This window comes from Ictidomys tridecemlineatus, chromosome 12 (assembly GCF_052094955.1).
Source record: "Ictidomys tridecemlineatus isolate mIctTri1 chromosome 12, mIctTri1.hap1, whole genome shotgun sequence".
Classification (NCBI taxonomy): domain Eukaryota; kingdom Metazoa; phylum Chordata; class Mammalia; order Rodentia; family Sciuridae; genus Ictidomys; species Ictidomys tridecemlineatus.
The window spans coordinates 2,638,714-2,662,083 of record NC_135488.1 but is presented as its reverse complement, the minus strand read 5'-3'; the positions used below and the strand labels follow the sequence as shown (position 1 = coordinate 2,662,083).

Sequence of the window (23,370 nt, the reverse complement as noted above, 5' to 3'; positions counted from 1 at the left end):
TGTTATGAAATTGAAGAAAAATTATTGTCAGTTTGCTTTTTTGTTTTTAATATAAATAGTAGTTTTATTGATTACATATAATTTTAGCTATACTGATATATATTGTAACTTTAAGAATTAGAAATAAATCATCCCACCCACTTGAATCAAACTGTGAAATATGATATATTAAGAACTATGTAATGTTTTGAACGACCAACAATAAAAAAAAAAAAGAAAGGAAGAAATCATCCCAGCTTGACTGACAATATAGTTCCCCACACACTGAATCATAGAGAAACAAGACAGGTTTTCTTCTCCAGTAAACACTCCTTTTTGTCATAATGACATTCCCCAAATAATCTTACCTATACAATGTACAAAACTTAACTTTTTGGCCAGAAGAGTTGTCTCAAGTAGCTTTCATTTTGGAAAGTTATAAAGGTATAAGACAGCAGCAAAATGACCCTTTGGACTTCATTCTTTTGAGTTTTTGTTTTTGTTTAGAACACCAATTTAAAATTAAAACAAAATCATTCCCACATTATACTCATGTAGGAAGTCTTTCTATGTATAAGTCAGAAAATGTCAAATTATGCCTTTTTATTTATTTATTTATTTTTTATTTTTGGCAAATCACTGAAATTAAACAGTGTCATCAGAAAGAAAAACATTTGCTTTAGTGGTTTTGTGTTTGTTTGTTTTTTAATAACCAAAGAGACTGATAAGTGTCATTCAAATTTCTCCTCTCTCAAACTGAGTACTTCCAAAGCACCTTTGCCTTTTGTTTCCTTTTTTATTAGCAATTTCTCGGAAGCAGCCTTGGTCAGCCCTACACACAATTTCTAGCTGCTGGCTGTAGTTTTCACTTTCTATAACCTTGACCAAGGGCCTGCACTCTCCTTCAGCTTCTTCCCTTCATTCACTGGAGGAAAGAACCCAGGCCTCATGTGACCACCTTCCATCTTCGTTTTCTCCTTCAGCTGCCTTATCCCTTCCAAAGCCTGATGTGTTGTACTCTTGTTGGGTTTGACTGAATAGTGGATGTCCTTCATGGCTCTCCCAACAAGGACAACGGTGTATGGTCTTTTGTTTCTGGGTTGACACACCTGACCGCCACAATGGTTGAAATATCCCTGAACATCTGCTGCAGCTGTATGGTGCCTTCTTTATCTGATATCTAAACCTCTCCTTTAGTCAAAATCTGTTTACAGATTTCAGGTTGGGCATCTGTTCCAAGTGGACTGATGAGATCCTCCTCCTTTGCAACCTGACCTTCACAAACAATTACAAACACAGGGTAGGTTTGCAGGACATCATCTAGGTCTGTTTCCCTGAGGAGGGCAGGTGAGAAAGTACCATGTGAACACACATGCAAGCTTGTTCTTGTAGCAGGCAATCTCTAAGCACTTGCCCAAGCACTTCATGCAAACCACCACTGGGCTGGTCAGGCAGATGGCAAGGAGACGGTGGGTGTGGCGGCCTGGGAACCAGGATTCTGTGCCTCACAGCCAAGGGCCCCACCTCCAACTACCCCAAGTGCACAACAGTAACGACCTTGTTGCCAGTTTAAAATGTAATGTAAGCTTAAAATGATTTTATAAAATGCCAAAATAAATTTTAAAATGTTCATAGAATGAAGGAAATTGAAAGAGGAATCAAAAGAATGTCACCATAAAAATGAGTGAACCACAAGTTAAAGTCAGAAGAAAAGGAAGAAACAGAAAAGAAGCAAAGGAAACTTATAAAAATAAAAAACAATATATGCAGTCTACAGGAGATTAAAAATCTAAGGATGCAAGATGAAGACAAAAATATGTAAGAATGACCAGAAACTGGAGTGGCAATAATTTTCATATGCCAAACATGCTTTAAAAGAAAAATTTATGAGGTACATTTTATCTCAAATATGATTTTATTGGCAATAAAAGCAAAAAATAAAAATATAGAGGCAAATATAATTTATTAGCAATGGAAGCAAGGATCAGGCTTATCCTAACTTCATCTTACATTGCCCTAATTTGTGAAATATTATAAATTGCCATTGAATCATAAAATGTAGGTTAAAAAAATAAAAACATCATTAACTGATGTGAGGAAAAAAGCTATACTACAATGTGAAACTTACCCTGGAAAATGAAACACAGAAAATAAAAAAGAAAAGGAAAATTTAGCCAACAAAATTCTGAATAACCATGGTTGTATTATTTTACAAACCTTTATATAACTACAAAATTCACCTTGACCATATACCCAAAATGAGCAGCCACTGTGAATCACTGACATTCATTTTATATCAGAAAAATTCCACAAAAAATTCATTGTAAGTATTCATAATAAAATCTGATAAGAAAATTTCAATGAATAAATAAATATGTGATATTAGAGAAACTGCTTTATGAAACTAATAAATTACAATGCCTCACCTAGAGGTATCCAGATTTCTGAGAGATGCCCCAAATAATGAAAATGCTGTCAGATCACGATGACCCTCACAAGCAAAGGGGAGTGTTTGGGCTGCTTATTTCAATATATTGGGGCATCCCCACAGGAGGAAGAGACTGAAGAAGCCGAAAGCATGCTAAACATAGGGCAGTACCTGTCCTTGTAGGATAGCAAGAAAAACAAACCTAAGCTTCTGGAAAACCATTTATGTGGCATGACTTCTCCCCCAACATTTGGAAGTTTGGCTACCTCCATGACCTTTGGACCTCTCAACTGTGTCCTCTGCTTCATGAATTTTTACCCACCTCTGCTCCATAGGAAGGTGCCCAAACATGGCTTAGATACAATGAGATGTGTTCATTGGAAAATGTAATGTCTATTTGTTGGGAATCTCCTTGTGAAAACAGATATTCTATTTTGGTACCATAAAGGGGAGAAATTGGAATTTGATGTGTAGCTTACATCATTCCATATCACTGAATTACTGTAAACCTGAAGGGTATATATCACCTCAAGAAAAGGCAAGAATAAGGACTAAAAACAATGGCATTAATATTTTCTTCTCTGTAACAAAAACAGCCTGAGCCTTTTTCTTGAATGACAGAATCTGAAACTTATTCATTAAGAGCAGAAGCTCCCAAAAGATATTCTGCAAAGGAAGAAAACTATATAATTAGGAATTCTGAAGGGAAGCTCTGCTCACCCAGGAAGACCAGGTTTCTGTAGGTCTCTAGCATCACATCTCTGTATAAATTCCTCTGAGCAGGTTCCAGGCATTCCCATTCCTCTTCAGAGAAATCAATGGCCACATCCCTGAATGTCAACAGTTCCTAAAATAAGAATAGATAAATTAACAGCACATTGACCATTTGATCATTCACACAGCTTGTAAGTTGACTGAAAATAAAATGAGAGTTAGTAGAACTGGTTCTCAAGTTGGTAAGTGACTTTAATTATTCAAGAAAATACCTGGTAACAAACACAGTGATATTCTCTAACTCTGAGGAAAGAGTATCATAAGTCAAAAAAAGTATACATACTCCACTTGTAAAAAGAGTGATTCTCAAATTTTTAATGCACAACCATGAATCAGAGATTCAGACTCAGGTTCAGTAGTTCTGGGATGGAACTGGTTTTCTGACTATATAGCAATAATCCCAATCTACTGATACTAGGGCCAGTGGGCCAAGATAATTCTTCTATTTTTTTTAGTATATATTTTTTAGTTGTGGGGACACAATATCTTTATTTTATTTTTATGTGGTGCTGAGGATCAAACCCAGTGCCTCATGAATGTGAGGTGAGCACTCTACCACTGAGCCACAATCCCAGCACGCCAAGAGAATTCTTGAATAGCAATGAGGTAGACAACTCTAGGGAAAACATCACTGATGAATTTAAGTTCAAGTATTCTAAGTGATTTATGTATTTTTATTAAAATAGCAATGATCAACAACAATCTTTCTTGACCGTTTCAAATATATACTTCTCACTGTAAGAGTTTTTCATGTTTTTTTAAGAGGGGGGGGGAGAGAGAGAGAGAGAGAGAGAGAGAGAGAGAGAGAGAGAGAGAGAGAGGAGAGAATTTTTTAAATATTTATTTTTTAGTTATTGGCGGACACAACATCTTTGTTTGTATGTGGTGCTGAGGATCGAACCCGGGCCACACGCATGCCAGGAGAGCGTGCTACCACTTGAGCCACATCCCCAGCCCAGTTTTTCATGTCTTAATGGAGAAAACCAAAAGAATATGATAGCAGTAATGGTGTTCAATATTTATGACATTTTGTCAAACACCCAAAAATAATATAGCCTAATTTTTATCCACTTTTATTTGACCTCTAACACAAAAAGAGAGGAAAAATTAAAGTCAAGATAACATGTGAACACTAGAAAAATTTTAAGAACACAGCATTTATTGTAAATGAGAAGACTAATAGAAACACATTAGGAAGAAATAAGATCAGGTTGATCAATGATATTTATGATCCATGTATGCACATAGGAATGTCAACTTTTTCTTCAAAGTAAGGATCTGAAATTCATTCACTAAGAAAATAAGCTCCCAAAAAATACTCTGCAAGGCAAGAGAATTACATAGTTAGGAACTCTGATTAGCTGGGGATTCTGGAGGGGAACTCTGCTCACCCAGGAAGACTTTCATGGAAATAAAGACAAGTCATTCCACTTTGTAAAATGTACACTTCAACTTGGATGCATATTATCTTAGAAGACATTGTTGAGATTTACACACTTAAGGGTAGGTGATAAAATAAGAGCCATAGTTTCTGAGTCCTGTGTATGTAACATTTTCCCTGTCATTGAAATTTTATTTTGAGGTACACTTTATAATTTTCAGACTCTTGGAAAGATGTGATTCTTGTTCCTTTCACAGAGAATCCAAGGACGTTATGAGGTATACAGCTGTGAGCTGCAGGGGGATGAGATGAAAGCCTCCAGGGCGGTGGTCTCTCCAGGAGCTCCACAATAGAGCCAGTGTCTCTGGTGACAAAGCTGAGGCTGCTTTCCCCAATGTAAGGTGAAAAAAATATTAAGAAAGAAGAGTTTCTGTTTCAAATATGATGGTTTATGTAGATTATTTAGAAATATTCTACCAAGATACCTAAAGACAAAGAGAAAAAATTAACTTTAGAGGGAAAATTAGGCAGACAGTATTAATTCCAGCAAATAAGGTTAAAACAGCTGTAATGGAACATATTTATATGAAGTGTCAATATACATAAAAGGACACATCACTGCTGTGGCATCAGTGGGCAAATCAAACAAAATGTCATAATAGTGTACTTCAGTAGATTTTTCTTAGAATTCTAGAGTTACAGTTTCTTGTAATCATTCTGGGTTTTTTTAGGACTTACTAAGATATTAGGGGCAATGAATGCACGTTTTATTAACACTCGTGCCTTTGTAGATGATAGAGCATTCAGATGGGAAGAAAACAAAGCATGGCTCACTTTTTAACAAATCTAATGATCCAAAACCATCAACAAATCTAGGAGACCAAGATTTTCCATTGTTTATCTGTCAAAAAGAAAACCTTTTGAAACCTGCAGGTCATGCATACATATCGTGGCTCAGAAGAAAGTGTAAGAACAAAGCCCCCAACATAGGAGGCATATATGAGCTTATATATTTTAAGGAGTTAAAGTTGAATATTCACAACTTAATGGGTAAAAGTATTAATACTCAGTGGGATTTTGTCTTGTAGTTAGGGTTGAATCCAGGGACTAATTACAGATTTACCACTACCAACAATCATAACATTTTTTTTACTTTTTATTTTGAGACACAGTCTCTCTTATCTGCCAAGGCTGATCTTAAATGTGCAATTAGCCTCCTGAGTAGCTGCCTTCCCAGGCATAAACCACCCACCATGCCCATCCAAACTCAGAGTTATAAACCACCCACCATGCCCATCCAAACTCAGTGTTATATCCACAGGAGGCAACAAATATGTAAAGCACTTACATTCATGCCACAATAGGAAAACCAAGACCATCCATCTTTTTTCAAAAAATAAATGTGATATTTAGTTGCTATCTCCATGATAACAAATCATTTACTAAAACATAAATCCTGTGTATAATTCCAGGATTTGCCAAACCTCATCTCACATGTCTTTGTATTAAACTCCAACATCCAGATAATAAGATCTATGGTTTTTAAAAAATATTTTTAAGTTGTAGAGGGACACAATATCTTTGCTTATTAATTTATTTTTATGTCGGCTGAGGATCAAACCAGTGCCTCACATATGCTGGGCAAACACTCTGCCACTGAGCTACAGCCCCAGCCCCAAGATCTATGACATTTTGACTGTCACAGGCCTCCATGGACAAGGAACTAATGACTTGGTGAATCTGAAATTCATCTATACACCTAACACTCAATTTTGAAAAACTGCAGTTATTTTTTCTTAGTCATAATGAAAGAGAGATTTTCCCTATTTATTATTTCTGGTAAAATTTCCAAAACTAATGCTATTTGAAAGCACTTCTCAAAACACAGAGCACATGAGAAACGTATAAAGGATACTCCAGAAAAGAAGATGAATAAAACGTTTAAACAAAGCTAACATAATGCTGACTTCCTTTTCTAAAATCCAACTCTATCCTGTAACTTTTCATATGTTTGCTTATGTTTGAAGCTCTACAAATAAACACATTTTACAGATAGGGAAAAGTTGAAGCTGAAGTAAGTAAAGACATCTTTTCAAAGTGACAAGCCCGGGAAGAGCAGAGCTGACTGTAAAACAGACAGGTCAGACACAAGTTTTTATGTCAGCTTGGACCTTCTCCCATCCCTATTTTTACTCACAAGGTACATTATGGATTCCTGTACACCTGAAGAGTGAGGGTTTTCCTTTAACTTTGGGCTGTTTTCCTTATACTCATAATTGAGAGAAAACACAAAGAGGAGAATGAATTCTGTATTTCCCCTTCAACACCATGATCCAATCTGTAGGCCACCAAAAATCTCCATAAAGTGGAGGTTATGGGGAAAATACTCATGTTCCAAGGAGTTACGGGTATAGACAAAATGGACAAAGGAGATGCCTCTCTCATTTATTCTAGGACAACCAGTTTTTCCCTCAAGGCTGCACCACAATCCTCAGTCTGTCATCTAGGAAGAGATGGCCAGGAGGTGATGCTTTATAGATGATCTAAGAGATCTGTAGACAATCTAATACCCCCTGGGTACCAAGTGCCATCCCCAGGCAATTCTGAAATCCAGCACTAGTGAAAACACAGGACAGTGGATAAGGACATGCCACCTATTAACATTTCCATTATAGTGAGCTTTTCATTTTGGTGACCTAAATAGCTAAAATAACAACTTAGGAGTGGAAACATTTATTTCAGCTCACAGTTTCAGAGCACTCAGGCCATGGTAGTCTCACTCCAAGACAAAAACATCAGGGAAGAAGAACATGGCGAAAAGCTGTTCGGCTCATGGCAGCCAGGCAGCAGAGAAGGAGGAAGGTGCTGGGAGAAGATGATTCTGTTCAGAGCTACCCCAGTGATCTATGTCCTCCAACTAGTTCTCTTCCCAGTAGTCCAATCAGTTGTTAGTGGACTGGTCCACAGAAGAAGTCAGAGCCTCCGTGATAGTCATAGCATAAAAGCTCATCTTTCCACCTTGCTGCATTTGGGGACCATGTTTCAACAGGTGAGATTTTGGAGACAACCCTGTTATAAGCCAGAATACTTGTCAAAAATATGGAGGAAAGATGACTGTGCCTAAGAAAAGAGGAAGGCACAAAACTTTTTTAAAAATTAATTTTTTATATATGACAACAGAATGCATTACAGCACAAAAATTCTGTCAAGCAGAGTCTGGTGATTATTCTCTGCTGTCTTCTCATGTTAAAAATTAACCTCCTGAAAACAAACATTTTCAAAGGTATCATCCATTAGCTAGGAGTATATGGCAATTAGAATACTGGATCATCTTCAAATACTGCATGGGTAAAAACTGTTAATAACTCTGTAAACTGCAAAGGAAAAATTGATATTTTGGAACCTGTGAAAGAAACTAAAAAATGAAGGATTTGTTATCAGCCCTGTGAGTAGCTATAGAGAGATCTAGGTCTAAGTTTTGAGGTCCTGTCTCTCATCTTGTGGAAGAATCAGAAAAAATGAACAACTCTGGGGAGAAAGGAAGAGCTAATGACTGCAGTTAAGACAGTGCCTCCCACTCAGGAACCACATCCACCAAGGAGGCTTCTCCCAGGACGACGCTTGTGTACTCTGCACAAACTGGGGAGACCTAGAGATGCCCAATGGTGGCTCTTGTGGGGACACAATGCCCAGAGGTTCCAGCTGCTGGCTAGTATTTCATTCCATGGTCCAAAGGAGTCAAAGGTTCACAATGCCACAGCAGTGCTTAAATCACCTGCATCGGGAGCTGATTTTAGGCAGGACACAGTCCCTCCGACAGTACCAAGTTGAGAAGATTCTACATTTTCTGGCTTTCTAGGAATCCCAGCACCTTCCTAGAATTCTTGCATGACTTTCAGTTCAAAGGGTGATATAGGCCCCAGCAAAGCCACTTGGGCCTCACAAGAACTCTGGAGGCAGGACAGATACACCTGTCTAAGGACAGCGCCTCCTTTCTGACTGCAGGCCTGATTGAGCAGATCCCACCCAGAGTCCATGATTGGGAAGAGTATCAGGCCCACAGAGGCACAGAGTGCCAGAAGGGGCATCCAAACCCTGGCTGAGTGGCGTCAGAATGACAGAATCTTGGCTGCAGCATTCTCAGCCAGTTTGCTGCTCACAGGGGACCTCTGCATTTTGACACAGCTTCACTCCGGCCTTCAAAAGCTGGCAAAGCCCAACCCCCCACCCTTGTGTCTTCTTTCTGGACACGGAGTCACAGGAGTAAGTGCACTGTATGTCCCTATTTCACAGTGTGCAAATGCTCCCTCTTCCAGGGTCACAGTTCTCACCACTGACCACATAGCTAGAGTCAGCTTACCATCCTGACCAATGATGTCTTTTTTGTGCATCCACTTTTAACAAAAGTATGAATTTGCAGAACATCAACCAATGTTCTAACAATGCATTATCCCATAATTCAATTTCACACTCTTTGGTGGAAATATCATAAATTTGGGGCTCAAACCTGAAGAATTTCATCTAACTGGGAATCCAGTTACAAACTTCAGGATATCATCTACACCTCTTGTCAACATCCTATAAAATGAGGCAAACTACAACTATCTAACATGTTCAATAATTTGAAATAATTACTAAGAATAAAGGAAAATACTTGACTGTGTGTACCAGCTTCTCATAACTCAGGAAGTTAAGCAATAGAAAAGATGCACAGAGCATAGAAAGAGCCAGAAGAAGGTGTGGCAGGTAGGTAATCCTAAGAGACGAGTAAAAATATTCTCCCAACCTTCTTCTACAGCAGCTTACTAGAGAGTCTCCCTTCCTGAGCCAAGAGTTGGTGGCTTCAGAGGCTGAGGAAGGAGGGTTATGAATTCAAATCCAGGCTCAGCAACTTAGAGAGGCCCTAACCAAGTGTATGAGACCCTCTCTCTAAGTAAAATATTAAAAAGCACAGGAGAAGTGTCTCAGTGGTTAAGAGCCCCTGGGTTCAATCCCTGGCATCCAAATGGAAAATAAACATTATCCTTCTCATTATGAGTTTAATGGTCCTGTCTTAACAACCCCAACATTCATAATTAACTGACCAGTTCACTTTTAGTGGTGAGAAATATTTGTTAACTGAAATTGGCTTAAGAGTCCCTCCTCCTACAGCCCCAGGGAGTCTGACTCACCTCAGCCTCAGACAACACACTCTTTTCCATGAACCCTCTTAAGTACATGCTGGCTTCATGTTAAAGGATTCTTTGATCTGACATTTGAATTTTTTTTTTTTAGTTGTAGATGGACACAATACCTTTATTTATTTATCTTTATGTGGTGCTGAGGAGGAAACCCATTGCCCCACACATGCTAGGTGAGTGCTCTATCACTGAGCCACAACTCCAGCCCCATGACATTTGAATTTTTTATGTGGTATTAAAGACTTAACCCAGGGGCACTACACAACTGAGCCACATCCACAATCCTCCTATAATTTTGATCTTTCATGATTTCACTAAGTTCCCTGGGCTGACCCTCCACTTGTAACAACTTTGCCTCAGTGAGTCCCTGGCTGGCTGGCATCCACCAGAATACCCAACTGGAACTGAGTTTTCTATTCTTCATCAACCCCACCTCTCCCTCCTGCCAGGTGTTTGATTTGCTTCTCTCTGGGAATGTAAGAGAGTTCACTCTATGCTTTAAACATAATTGTTGCTGCTCTATAATGGTGGCTTATTTTAAAACTCATTTATTTTCTCCTTTCTCTTCTCCCTCTCTGCCTCCCAAATTATGGGAAAATTTAGATTAAATTTTTGTCTTAAGTCAGGACTTAAGCCAGGTGTATGTCCTTCAGCTCATGCACCACAGGAACCGAGAAATCCAGACTTCAAGGCTGGCACAATAAGTTCTAAGAAATAACTTTCTTGAGGCTACAAGGGAATTGTGACTCCTGGCAGGGCACAGCTAGAGGGTAGTCTATGATCCACTGCATTAAAGGTCCTCTATTTACCTGGCAACTGGAATCACAGTCTTTGGGAAAGGAGTCCCCTGTGTCTCTCTTTTGGTAGCAAAGCAATAACACTTTATTTTCCTTTTTCTCAAAACCTTATAATCATTATTGGATCAGAAATGGGGAAAGGACTAAGGTTTCACTATCAAACTTGGTCTCCAGGAGGAAAACCAAGAGTGCCCTCCTCCAGCCCTCCTGGGCAGGTCTGGCACTCTGAGCAACCCTACTTCCACACTGAGGAGTTGGCTGATGAGCTCATTGACAGCTGAGCCTGGAGAATTAGGAGACAGGTGAATTGCCTCAGGTTGTCCTGGAGGAGCTGTTCCAGTAAGTAAAGGGAGAGTCTGAGGGGCCTTCCCAGCAGCTGCCAAGGCCCCTTGGCTTCAGGGGCCTCTTGCTCTCCCTGAATAGTATGGGGCTCCACCATGGGCCTACTCTGGGAAAAGGAAACTGAATGCAGTGACGATCCTCCAGTGTGCACACAAAGACCCTAGATTACACACTCCAATCCCTTACAGGGAAACACCTGGTTCTTCTTTCTGTGGACATCTATGGTATCAATGCTGTCAGACATTTGGTTAAATGGGAGCAGGTAATTTGAGAGACTTCCCCCTACCTGACCTATTTTAAAGGTTCCCTTCTGTTGGTCCTGACTGGGGGCATCCACTCTGCTTGTCTCTGTGTTTCTGAGTGAATGTTGCTGGCCCTCTAAAACATAGGCAATGCTTCATTGATCCCAACTAGAGACTCTTGGGAATAATCTGGGCTAAGAAGGCCACAAGAAAGGTATACATCTGTCTTTAAAAAAAAAAATGTTTTACTGTAACAATCAGGCCACTGAATGAATTTCCAAATTATTTCATAATCTTCCTATAGGAATTGGTCTGTCAGAGGTAGGTAAATGGAAGAAATTCTACATGTGCAGGTAATCATGCAGTCGCATGAGGCGTCTGACTGGCCTGAGACTAAGCAGATGGTGTAAAAAGACACTGTCTCTGGTGGGCAGGGATAACAAGAAACTGGAAAACAAAACTTTGCCCAGTACTGTTTCTTAGCCCAGTTGCAGACAACCGCAGATCATGCCACTGTGGATCAGGAAAATCAGCCCTCTGTCAAAATAACAATCCCAGAAAATGCGCTGAGGTTTAGAAAAGTGAAGAGGTCATGATGTCCACCTCCTTTGCCCAGGCTAGGGAAAGAACCAAAAGGACATGGAAGTGGGTCTTAGAACCACTAGAAAGTGACTTGGGGACAAGGATGGTCTCCTGTTTAAGATTGAGAGGACAGCCCATGTACTCTGGGGACACCCAGCACAGTGCAGAGCAGTTTTTCCTATGCCAGTATCCCTAACCCTAAATGTACAGAAGAACAGGATAAACAACTGCGGTCAGGCAAAACACAGCTGTGGATAACAGCAGGTGGCCAGAGAAGAGAGAAAGGTGCAGCTTCACAGGCTCTGGACAAAACCAGTAGCTAAATTCTGACTACAAAGGGTTACGGACCTGGGCTACCCATGAGCGCCATCCGTGAACTTTATGTGACCAAATCAGCAAGGAAGCCCATTAAATAGGAAAATCTGGTATTTGGGAACTTCCAGTGGAAATCTCACTGGTAAGATTGCCCAGATACATGTGAGTCCTATTAGTTCTGCCAGGTCCCACACAGCACCAGAAATGGGGTGACCTATGTAGCCACACAGCCTCTCTGAGGTGGGTGTAGCCTGCCAAAATGCCAATCAACCTGTTGACCACAAGACATCATGAAGCAAGACTCCACCTCTGAAACCATATCCCTGCCTTTGATGTACCCCCTTAAATAAATCACCACAGCCATTTTCTAATAGTTCATCTCCAGTTCCTGTGTAGGCTGGACCTATCAGGCACTCTGTCCTTAAAATTATTTTTCTGACTTTGTCTTTTAATTCTTCACTAATAATTTCAGACTTTATTTTCAAAAGTGGCTCACCCCCTCCTGAATAGGAAAAATTACCCTGGCAAGGAGCTGGCTGCCTTGTGATAGGCCACCCAAGCTTTACTACAGCTGCACCAACAGCAGCAGGGCTCATGTCCATGTAGAGATAAACAGGAGCCACCTGACTGGCCTCAGAGCCCTGGTCAGACCCCCATGTCCCTTTCACCCAAGGCCAGGGGAGCTGAGAAGAAGAAGCAAGGCCTTCAGCACAAGCTCCCATACCTTGTACAACCTAAACCTCTGAGTTTTGCCTAAAAGCACATGGCTCTAAATGGAATCCTTCCTTGCACACAGAGATCAGCAGGTACGGTGGCCCCCTGGAGTCCCCCTTGCATGCAGGCTTCTTGGCCCTGCTGGTTTGTGCAGAAGGAGGCCACTAAAAAAATCTCCATATGAATTAGGTGTGGTTGTGCATGTTAAAAAAAAAATAATAATCTCACATCAGGCACAGGACAAAACCACCAGGGACCTGACTGCCAGTCCAGCCTCACCATGAGGTCACAAAGAACAGAATATTAAGATGTCCCAGCTTTGAAATAGAATTCACACTTAATACCTGGCCTTAGAAAAGCCCAGGTCCCCAGAGCCAATTCTATCTGCTTCCAACCAACTCTAACCCCCTGTACACCATTTTCTGGCTTCTGCTGTGTCCAGGCAACATCTGTACAAATCCTCCAGCACCTGAAGGTCAGAGTGAAAAAGCCACCCACATATCAGAGAACCTGAAGATGGACTCAAAGCTTGGGCCAGAGACAGAATCTTACACATTAAGAATCCACCCCGTTACCTGTCTGTGCATCTGATTTGTAATTCTCATCCCATCAACACTATGTAGACAGAGCTCCAGACCCAGATTCCTCTAGCCCTGAGTGGCAGGTGAAGAAATTCAGTCTGGCTGCAGACGGAGATTGACAGGTTCTTGGCTACAATCCTTTTTAGACAGTGCTAACTACCTTGAAGAATAGCTTATCTTGCACAGAGCATGTGAAGTTCATCAAGGTTTTATCAATAAAGATATCAATAACATAAAAGTATCAATAATATATATTTCCAGATGTAAATAATATAGTGAGAATTAGTTTTAATTTGCAGGTTTTTTATTAACTTCATGTTTTGGTTATGTGTGTGAGTGTGTGTGTTTGAAGCCAGAGGCACTTTGTCACTGAGCTGTATTCCCAGTTATTATTAAAATTTATTTTCAGACAGGGTCTCACTAATTTGTTGAGGCTGACCTCAAACTTGTGATCCTCCTGCTGTACCCAAGCAACTGGGATTACAGGCATGAGCCACCACACCCTGCTCATCCTCTCATGATTTGAAGAGGCAGTCTGACCTCTGCAGAAGGAGGCAGCCTACTAGAGCAGCACTGTCCATGAAACAGAAATACGAGCCACATGTATAACTGTGAAATTTTAGTGGTCACATATTAATTGAAAAGATAGAAGTAAATAGTATGTAATAATTTCTTTAACCCAACATATCCAAAACATTTTCATTGCAATGTGGTCAAGGTAAAATTATCAATTAATTATACCTATATTTGACACTAAACCTTTACATCTTGCTCTGTTTTAAGTTTCTAGGACTTCTCAACAAAAACCAGCTCTATTCAGGTGTCATATCCCAGGTGACAAACTGCTGCCACATTACAAGTGCAGATCTGAGGTTTCTGACCAGACCCAAGGGAAGTGAATGACCTGAAACCCCCATTTCCATCAGAGGCGAGGAGACATGATTTCCCTCTCAATATCAATTCTTTGGCCAAGGGGGGAAGAGATGGTGCCCTGAGAGAAGAAAATCCCCAGAGTGTCACATCCCCCTTGTAAACATCAGGCAGTAAATAAAGGATGATGTGGACCCAGAAGGAATGAATCCCCTGTAGACCTCAGCTCTGTTCCCTCCTTGAACACCAGGGTTCAGATGTGAAGGGAACAGACTAGAGACACACTTCTTATTTTGCACTTTAGCCCTGACCCTAATCTTCAGTTATGGTTTCTGTTTCGTCCTTAGGTGTGAAGTACTGTGTGAGTTCAGCACTCTTCTGTGGTTTGCATCTTAATTTATCTAATGCTGAGAGAGGAAGGGACTACAAACACACAAGTATCAAGATCACAGGAAAAAGTGATAATTTAAGGACATGCTAACACTTCCATGGGTTTCATCACCTGGACCAAGGAAGACAATGGGTTAAATCTCAAAGGTGTCAGTTTATCCCCAGAAGGGCTCGGGGTCTGCCAGCTCACTCTGCCAACTGCTGCTACAGATGGCTGAGCTCCTATCTAGCCAGAATCATGAATTTAAGTAGGAAAATAAAGACCACCACTGGCAGCCTGAGTGGGAGTTTGGGGCTTCCTGAGCTCTCTCCCCCACTTCACCCCAGTAATAACTCCAATTCTTCCTACAAGGAGTCTGCCCATGCACTGACAGCCTCAAGTTCAACACCTTTTCTTCCTGGGTCTCCATCCCAGCCTCCTGAGTTCTGTGAGCAAAGGTAAGTGAGCATGAGCAAATCTCCACAGATCAAAAAGAAGTGGTTTTACATTGAAGGGCAAGTACTTCTTCGGGCACAATCCCCACCATTAGTGACAAAGAGGTTATAAAAAGCACAGATTTCAGAAAAAGTCACAATGCATTCTTCTAGTGGCAACTTGACAGGGTGGATTCTAACGTGCATCAAGGACTTAATGCACCGGTCAAATAGCAGACCTCCTGCAGAATGAGCAGTGCTGTTAAAATGGCCACTGTCAAAAGTTGCAAGATAACAAGTGCTCCAGAGTACACACCTGTGGGAAAAAGAGAGACTAGAATATTGGTTAGAATATAAACTTTATATTATTATTTTAAAAATAACAGCATACAGGTTCTTCAAAAAATTAAAAGTAGAACTACTAGTGATCCACTAACAATAATTCTAGGTACATATCTAAAGGGATTAGAATCAGTATGTCAAAGAAATGACTGTGCTCTCATTTTCATTTTAGTGCTATTTATGTAATGGCACCCCCTTTCTCCACAGAAAAGTCTTAACTGGGCTTCTCCAGAAATATTCACCATGGCTGATTTTAGGACTGTCAGCCAAAGAGTCTCTACAAAAGAGTTCAATGTAGATAAACTTCTTATTTTCCTGTTGCCCAGTCTTACTTGGCCACTGGCTGGGAAGAAATCAGCACTCCACGTGCTGGACACCTCTTACTCGTTTTTCACAAACTACTATCCAGTATAGTAGTTTGAAGAAAATGTGTAAACAAGGCCTCTGGCCTTGAGCTGGGTTTCACAGAGATGTCTACATTTTAAGATAAGTTACCAACTGGGCTCCATGGTAACAGCTGGCACGGGGAGAAAAGAAAGGGGAGAAGAAGCTCTACCCTTCTCAGGTGTTGTCCTTGAAGGGTTTACTAGCCCAGAACAGTGAAAGAAAAGCTGCTTTTATGTGAACTTCTGCAGACTGTGAACCTCTGAGCCCCTCCACTTAAATGCTGGGTATAAAATTCTGAAACTACATGAACTTGGGGTTTAGGGGATTGATTACAGCAAAAGCTGTGCCCTCTGAACCTGGCTGCAGCCAAATAAAATTGTTTCCTGCTATCTTCGGTGCCTTGCCTCATCTATCTCTACAACATTTTTGGCAACCCAGATGGGACAGAGGAGGTATGGATGTCTGTTCTGCCTCTTATCTCCAGGGACTGGCTTCCCCAGGGTGGTAGTGGTCAGTGTTTCCCCTTAGTGCACACAGGCAAATCTTGGCCTGAAAAAGGATCCACTCACCTGGTGCCCTGGAGCTGCCACTCCAGAGTACAACGGAGCCCACAGGCAGCAGGAACCAGATTAAGGTTTTGGAGCACCACCCAGCTGAACAGGTAGGACCCGGGTTCATTTGTTTTTGCAGCCCACCCAATTCCCCTTAGAGACCTAAGAAGGTTGAAGAGAGGCTTGATCAACCTCTGTTGGGTCCCAAGTACCCTCCAAAGTGGTTGAAGCTCAAACGAACCTGGGGATTCAAACCCGGGGAGTCGCCCAATTTAGTCTCTGTTCGGGGTCAGCGAACAGAGGGGAAATTGGGACTCCCTTTTTGTTTGGTTTGGAATTATTGGAATTTGGGCAGTATAGAAATTCTGTCCTGGCCATGTCTGTGTGAAAATGTGTGAAAGTATGTGAATGAGATGGACAAAGGGACGGGTTCTGACCCAACCTGAGGGCCGAAGCGAATACAGAGTCCTGATCCGTGGTCCATAGCCCCTCAGACAGTCTATGGTGGAATTTCACCAACCAACGTCTAGGTGAAAGCTCCACAAGGCTAAGAGGGCCCTAAGTCCCCGTGAAGAGAAAGGCCGGAGATGGACGAAGTGACTCTTGTCCTAAATGTGCAACATGTGGAAAATAGGAGGCACAAAAGGAAACTGAGCCTTTGACATGTGTGTTAGAAACCTTTAGGAAGGTTTTCCTGGTAACTGTAGTGTGAAATTCACTCCACAAAGGTTGCATACTCTCTGTGAATTAGAATGGCCCACATAAGGTGTGGGGTGGCCACCAGAAGGATCTTTAGATGAGAAAGTCATTGCTGAGGTCCTTTTGATTGTGGTTGGAACCCCTAAACCAATTCTCTTATATTGATTGCTGGCAAGAGATAGTACAGAAACAGTCCCCTTGGTTGAGAGCCTGTCTACATGGACAGTCCAAGCTGATGTTAGTGGGAAGCATAGTGGTCTCTAGGACCTAGCGGAAAGCAGCTAGACAGAGAACCTGACAGAGGGGAAAAAATAGGAAAGAAAACATTTTTCCTGTGAGCCAGAAGAGGACCTACCACCTTATGTGCCATTCTACCCAACTTTGCCAAGGCCACTGGGTCAGCAAACTGTCCCCTCAGCCCCCTCGTCCTCAGAGGCAACAAATGATGGTCCCCAATACTGACTATTCCTTCCTCTGTGATGTCCTCAGAGCCAAAGGCTTCCTAGAACCAAAGACTCTTTCACCTCCCAAGATTAAGGTGGTAGATTTGTCCCAAGACCAGAGCTACAACCCAGATGAGATTTCTCCAGATGTCCCTCAAGGGCATAAAGGACCTGCCCATGTTGACCAGAAGGGAAATGTCTGAGGAAGACAAGGCAGTTTTGTGTGCCAGCCTTTCACCAACATTGAGCTCATAAGCTGGAAAAATCATCCTCCCTCTACATGAAGAAAGCCTGGGCCATGTCTGATCTAATGCAGCCTATTATTCAGACCTAGGACGGGGCCCCAACAAAAAAGAAGGTCTAAAAGATAAAGAGATATCAAAAAGCCCTCATAGGAAGTTTAAGAGAAGGGAAAAAGAGAACAAAACAAACTGTCTGTGCCCAAGAGTTAGAAGGAATTGGAGCCAGCCCTGAACTCCTACCTAAGCCGGAGGTCATCTGCAGACAAACAGAGCTGAGCTAAGCCTCCCACCGCTCCAGCATCTCCCTCTCGCACCCTTGGTAGCCCTGAATATTTCTCTCAGCCCCACATCTGCCTAAGGCTCCTCTGCCCTATGAAACTGGCAGCAATGATCAAAAGAGATGTGCCCAACTGACTCAGAGCTGAGTGTCTGGGCCACTGCCACTGCCACCCCTCTCCCCGCCCAGAGGTATCCAGAGGAAGAAGGGCACTATGCAAAAGTAGCAGCCACCGCACAAGTGTGTCCATGAAGAGATGCAGAGGCTTAAACAACAGATGATCAATGCAGCCTTTGTGGGACAGGCTCAAAGTGGCATTTGCCAAAAATTACAAAAACTAGAGGGTTTTACTGAGAAGTGTGCCAATGAACTGATTAAGGTGGCCACCACAGTTTTCATCCATTGAGACCCAGAGGCTCAAAGACAGGCAGACCAAAAAGATGAAAAGGAGGATAAATCTCCTTATAGCTGCTCTCACCAAAAACCCAGAGGTAACTCAAAGGGGGGTCTCACTAGAACAAAGCCAATGGTCCAAATTTTTATGGGGGTCGCACAGGGGACATGGCCAGAAAAAGGGTAAAGCCTCCAAGTGGCCCCAGCAGGCAAGGACCCACTGCCACGCTCAAAAGCTAAGCCTTAAATAGAGAAGGAGCAAATATTTCCCCCTGCCTTTGGCCCCAGCCTCTTCTTTCAGTTTCTTGCTCAGAAGTTGATGATTGATGAAAATGGCAGACACACAAAGATATATCGGATGCATGGGACCCGGGGCCTCTCAAGGGCTCAGCCGCTGCAAGCCCAAGAATACACTGGGAATAAATTCATGTTAACAACCAATAGTGGGCCATAGAGCACTCACTACAAAAGGACATTCCACCCTGGCTCCAAGCCACGTGCTATGAGCTACCAGCAGGAAGGACCAAAGAGCCCCATGCACTCAGGCATACTGAACAAAAACATAAGCGGGACAGCCGCTATATACAATTAGAGCAGGCTCCTACCTGGCAGGAGGAGAAAGCCCCGCAGTCAAAGAGCAACACCTAAGTTGGCACCATGCGGCTGCCACATCAGGACCTGCACGGAACCTGCCTTATAATCTCCGCAACCGGCCCATAGAGAGAATTACATCGGTGCCTTTTATACAAATGATATCCCAGGTCATCAGTCTCTGCTACGATTTGCATTAGATTTAAGAGTTGGAGAATCCCAGCAGCCAACATCCTGTACTGGGAGATAACAAAAAAATCCTGCATCTTAAAGCACCAGAGGCTCTGTGTACACCTCCCTTCCCTAAATGACAGTTCCTCTCAGGGGCTTGAGTACACCATCTTTGGGACAGCATGAACTCTGACTTAAAAGCTCACATCTATCAAGAAAAAGTAAATACCTTGGTTACCATCTGACTGAGCAACAGAACAGACAACAGCAACAGGGCCTCTAAAGAAACAGGAGATCTGCTCAATTCCAGTCCCTTCAACCTGCCATCAGACTAGAGAATTCTTGGGGGCTGCTGCATTCAGCCATATATGGATCCCTAACTTTTAATTATGGCAAAATCCCTCTACGAAGCCACAAAGAAGAGAGAATGGGATCCTCTAATATGGGGGCCAACAAGGAAAAGGCCTTTGAGAACATTAAACAAGCACTCCCAGTGCATCTGGACTAGGGCTCCCTGACCTCACAAAGCTTTACTTTCTTTATGTCCATGAACAGTCTGGAGTGGCTATGGGAGTATTGACTCAGGTGCTAGGGACATGAACATCTATCCAAACAGCTGGACTCTTTAGCCCAGGCTGGCCACCTTGTTTATGGGCCCTTGAAGCCACAGATCTTCTGGTACTAAAAGCTGATAAACTGAAAATGGGACAAAAATTGGTTTTCAGGGTTCCTAAAGGACAATACTGATTTACTAAGGAGAGAATGGTCAATACCAGGATATGTTATGTAAAAACCAATGTGTCCATGTTAAAGTCATCCAGACTCTAAACCCAGCAACTTTGCTGCCCCTCAGACCGCGACAACATGATCACAACTATATTGAAGTCATGGATGAAATGTTTTCCAGCAAACCAGACCTGGCAGACCAGCCCTCAGGGACCCTGATGTGGAGTACTTCACAGATGGAAGCAGTTTTATAAAAGATGGGGTATATTTTGCTTGATATGCAATGGTCACTCTGAACTCCACTGTTGAGGCATAACCTCTGCCTCAGGGAACTTCAGCACAAAAAGCAAAATTTATTGCTTTAACTCAAGCACCTCAGTTGACAGCAGGAGTCTGTGTGATTAGATACATAGACTCAAAACATGCGTTCGCTGCCCTTCATGTTCATAGGGCCTTATGTAAGGAAAAGGGGCTAATTAACTCAGGGATTTTAAAAAAAAGTATAATATATGGGCAAGAAATTCTTCAACTTTTGGATGTACTGTGGGCTCTCAGGAAGGTTGTGATTATATACTGTCAAGATCATCAAAAGGGAAACACTGTGGTTGCTCAGGGCAACCAGAGAGCTGACACAGAAGCCAGGTTAGCTGTCTGTAAGAAACAAGAAGAAAATCCAGTCCCAGGTTTAAATGCTCCACTCTGCCTGACTGATCATCTAACAGAATGGGGGCCAACATATTCCCAGCATGAAAGTAAGTGGTTTAAGGCTGAAAAGGAAAATTTTCTCCCAGGTAGATGGTGGAGATTTTCTGATGGCCAGCATAGCCATCCCGGAGATTCTAGCCCCAGCCTTTATCAGACGGTTCCACAGGAGAATACATGGGACATACAGCATTTGAGACAGTTCTGAGTCAACATTTCTATGTCCCCTGGCTCACAAACATCACCCCGGATGATCTGTAAATAATGTGCTTACAACAATCCTTGTCAGTTGCCAAAGCTCCCACCAGGAATCCAAACTATAGGAGGAGCACCTTAGGAAGACTTAGAAGTAGACTTCACTGAACTATCACACTCATGGGACTATAAATAACTTTTGGGTTTTGTGTGTTCCTACTTTGACTAGGTGGAAGCCTTTCCCACCACCAATGGAAAGGCTAGGGAGATACTAGGATGCTTCTCTGGGAAATTATTCCCAGATTTGGTGTCCCAATAACTATTAGCTCAGACAATGGGCCAGCTTTTGGGCAGAAGTGATACAATTAATGACCAAAAGTTTAAATATCAGATGGAAGTTACATACTGCCTATAGGCCACAGACTTCTGGTAAAGTTCAAAGGATGAACAAGACTTTAGGCTCAATTGGGTAAGTGGTGTCAGGAGACTCATTTACATTGTGATTAACTTCTCCCTATTACACTGTTGAGGATTAGATCCACTCCCACTAAGAGGACTGGATTCTGTCCTTATAAGATAATGAACATGAGGCCCACCTCTTATTAGGTGACTATTGGGAGACTTAAGAAAGATAGGAGAATTAACCCTGAGACTACAGCTTCAGGCCTTACTGAAAACTTTACAGGTTCTCAACCAATGTGTTAGAGAAAGACTGCTAGTAAGACTGTCCACAGATGCACACTCCTTCAAGCCTGGAGATTGAGTCTGGGTCAAAGAATGGAATATTCAACCCCTAAACTTCTTTGGAAGGGCCCTTTCACTGTTATTTTATCCACCCCAACTGCAGTAAAGTTTGCAGAGATAGGTCCCTGGATTCATTACACCAGACTCACCTCTGCAGCTGCAGACTGGGAGTACTCTCCAGATACTGCTATGCCTTTGAGGCTGACCATCTGAAAAAAAAAGAAAAAAAATGAGCACTGGAGAAGCTTGAGGGACAGAAGGACAACAGCCCTGCTCCAGTCACTCTGGAAGCTGACTGGTCTATGCACAGCTGAAGCTTGAGTAGATTACAGCCCTGTTTCAGCCACACAGGAGGGACTGGCTGATGAATACATGATGAAAGATAAACTTCCCACCAGGACTAATGAACTCTTTCAACCTCTAAGATAGTTCTTATACTGTAATGCATTGCCACTCCTTGCTTCTAGACATATACATAGTTCTCTGTTTGGTTTTTGCTACTGGTTTGATAACAGTAACTTCTACTGACTGGACTCTGGGTAACAAAATTTCATTTATACTTTTTTATCTTGCTTATATAGTTTTCTAGGGTTTGTTTGATGTTATTAGTTTGGCTTTGTTAATTTATACTGTTTAACCTATGCTATCCAAAATATTACTCTATCATTTAGCTTGGTTTTCTTTGATAACCTTAAGGGATTCTGCCCTACTCCTATTCTAACAGTGGAGATCATGTAAACCATGTGTCAAGTGAAACTACTATAACCAAGAGGTGGTAAAACATATATTTAGGATCTGTCTCACCAGAAAAATGCTATAGGTGAATAACTGGAAAGAAAAAGAGGTTCATTGGGAAGGAACTTGATTTAGGAGGTCACCAATCTTGGGATGAAGGTAACTGGCTACCCCAGAGCACTACTGCCACTTCTCATCCCGCTACCTGGGCACAAAATGGCAGTTGAGGCAATAGAACTCCTATTTACATGCTAAACAGAATTGTTCACTTACAAGCTGTGCTAGAAGTTATTATTAATCAGACTGCCACAGCCTTTGACCTCCTAGCCACACAGCAGACCCAGATGCAAGTAGCTAACTATCAAAACCACTTGGCATTAGATTACCTACTGGCTGAGGAAAGAGAAATATGTGGAGAGTTCAACAGCTCAGATTGTCGCATCCATGTGGATGACAACAGATAAGCAGTTAAGGATAAAGCCAACAACACAAGAAAACTAGAACACATACAAGTTCATACCTATAAGGGTATTAAAGTTTGGGTCCCAAACATGCTTTTGGGAGATGGTTTTCAACTCTTGGTAGATTTAAAACCTTAAATGGTACAGTGGGTATTCAACTGTTAACCTGTTTATTGCTCCCATGTTTGGCTCCACTGTGCATTAAAACTATTGGGTCTACTGCAGAAGTTGCTGTTGAAAGGATGACAACAACTAAGGTTTTGGCATTATATAAGGCTTTAAGCCAAAATAATGGTAATGATGCTCTTAAATTTAAAGGATTAAAATATGGGGAGCATCATTAAAGGGGGGAATTGTAGTGGAACTCCTTTCTCCACAGAAAATTCTTAACTGGGCTTCTCCAGAAATCTTCACCATGGGTGAATTTAGGACTGTCAGCAAAAGAATCTCTACAAAAGACTCCAATGTAGATAAACTTCCTATTCTCCTATTTCCCAGTCTTACTCCGCCACTGGCTGGGAAGAAATCAGCACTCCAGGTGCTAGACATCCCTTATTAGTTTTTCAAAAACATGTATCCAGTATAGTAGTTTGTGTAAATGTGTAAATAAGGCCTCTGGCCTTGAGCTGAGGCTTCACAGAGATATCTACATTTCTAAGATAAGAGAAGTTACCAATTGGGCTCCATGTAACAGCTGGCAGGGAGAGAAAAGAAAGGGGAGA

The 23,370-nt window shown here is 41.8% G+C and overlaps 1 protein-coding gene and 1 pseudogene across 2 annotated transcripts in view; both read right to left on the bottom strand.

Moving 5' to 3' along the window:
* The window catches only part of LOC101956806 (uncharacterized), a 33,554-nt gene that overhangs the window by 8,759 nt on the left and 1,425 nt on the right, over positions 1 to 23,370 (bottom strand). For both annotated transcript variants that reach the window (XM_021735344.3, XM_021735345.3), the window contains exons 2-3: positions 21,602 to 21,661; positions 3,128 to 3,254 (exon numbers count right to left, since the gene is read on the bottom strand). In XM_021735344.3, the coding sequence (XP_021591019.2) occupies positions 3,128 to 3,254; positions 21,602 to 21,661 (187 nt within the window). The remainder of the gene's footprint in view (positions 1 to 3,127; positions 3,255 to 21,601; positions 21,662 to 23,370) is intronic.
* Positions 99 to 2,758, bottom strand: LOC101974143 (ribosome maturation protein SBDS pseudogene; annotated as a pseudogene).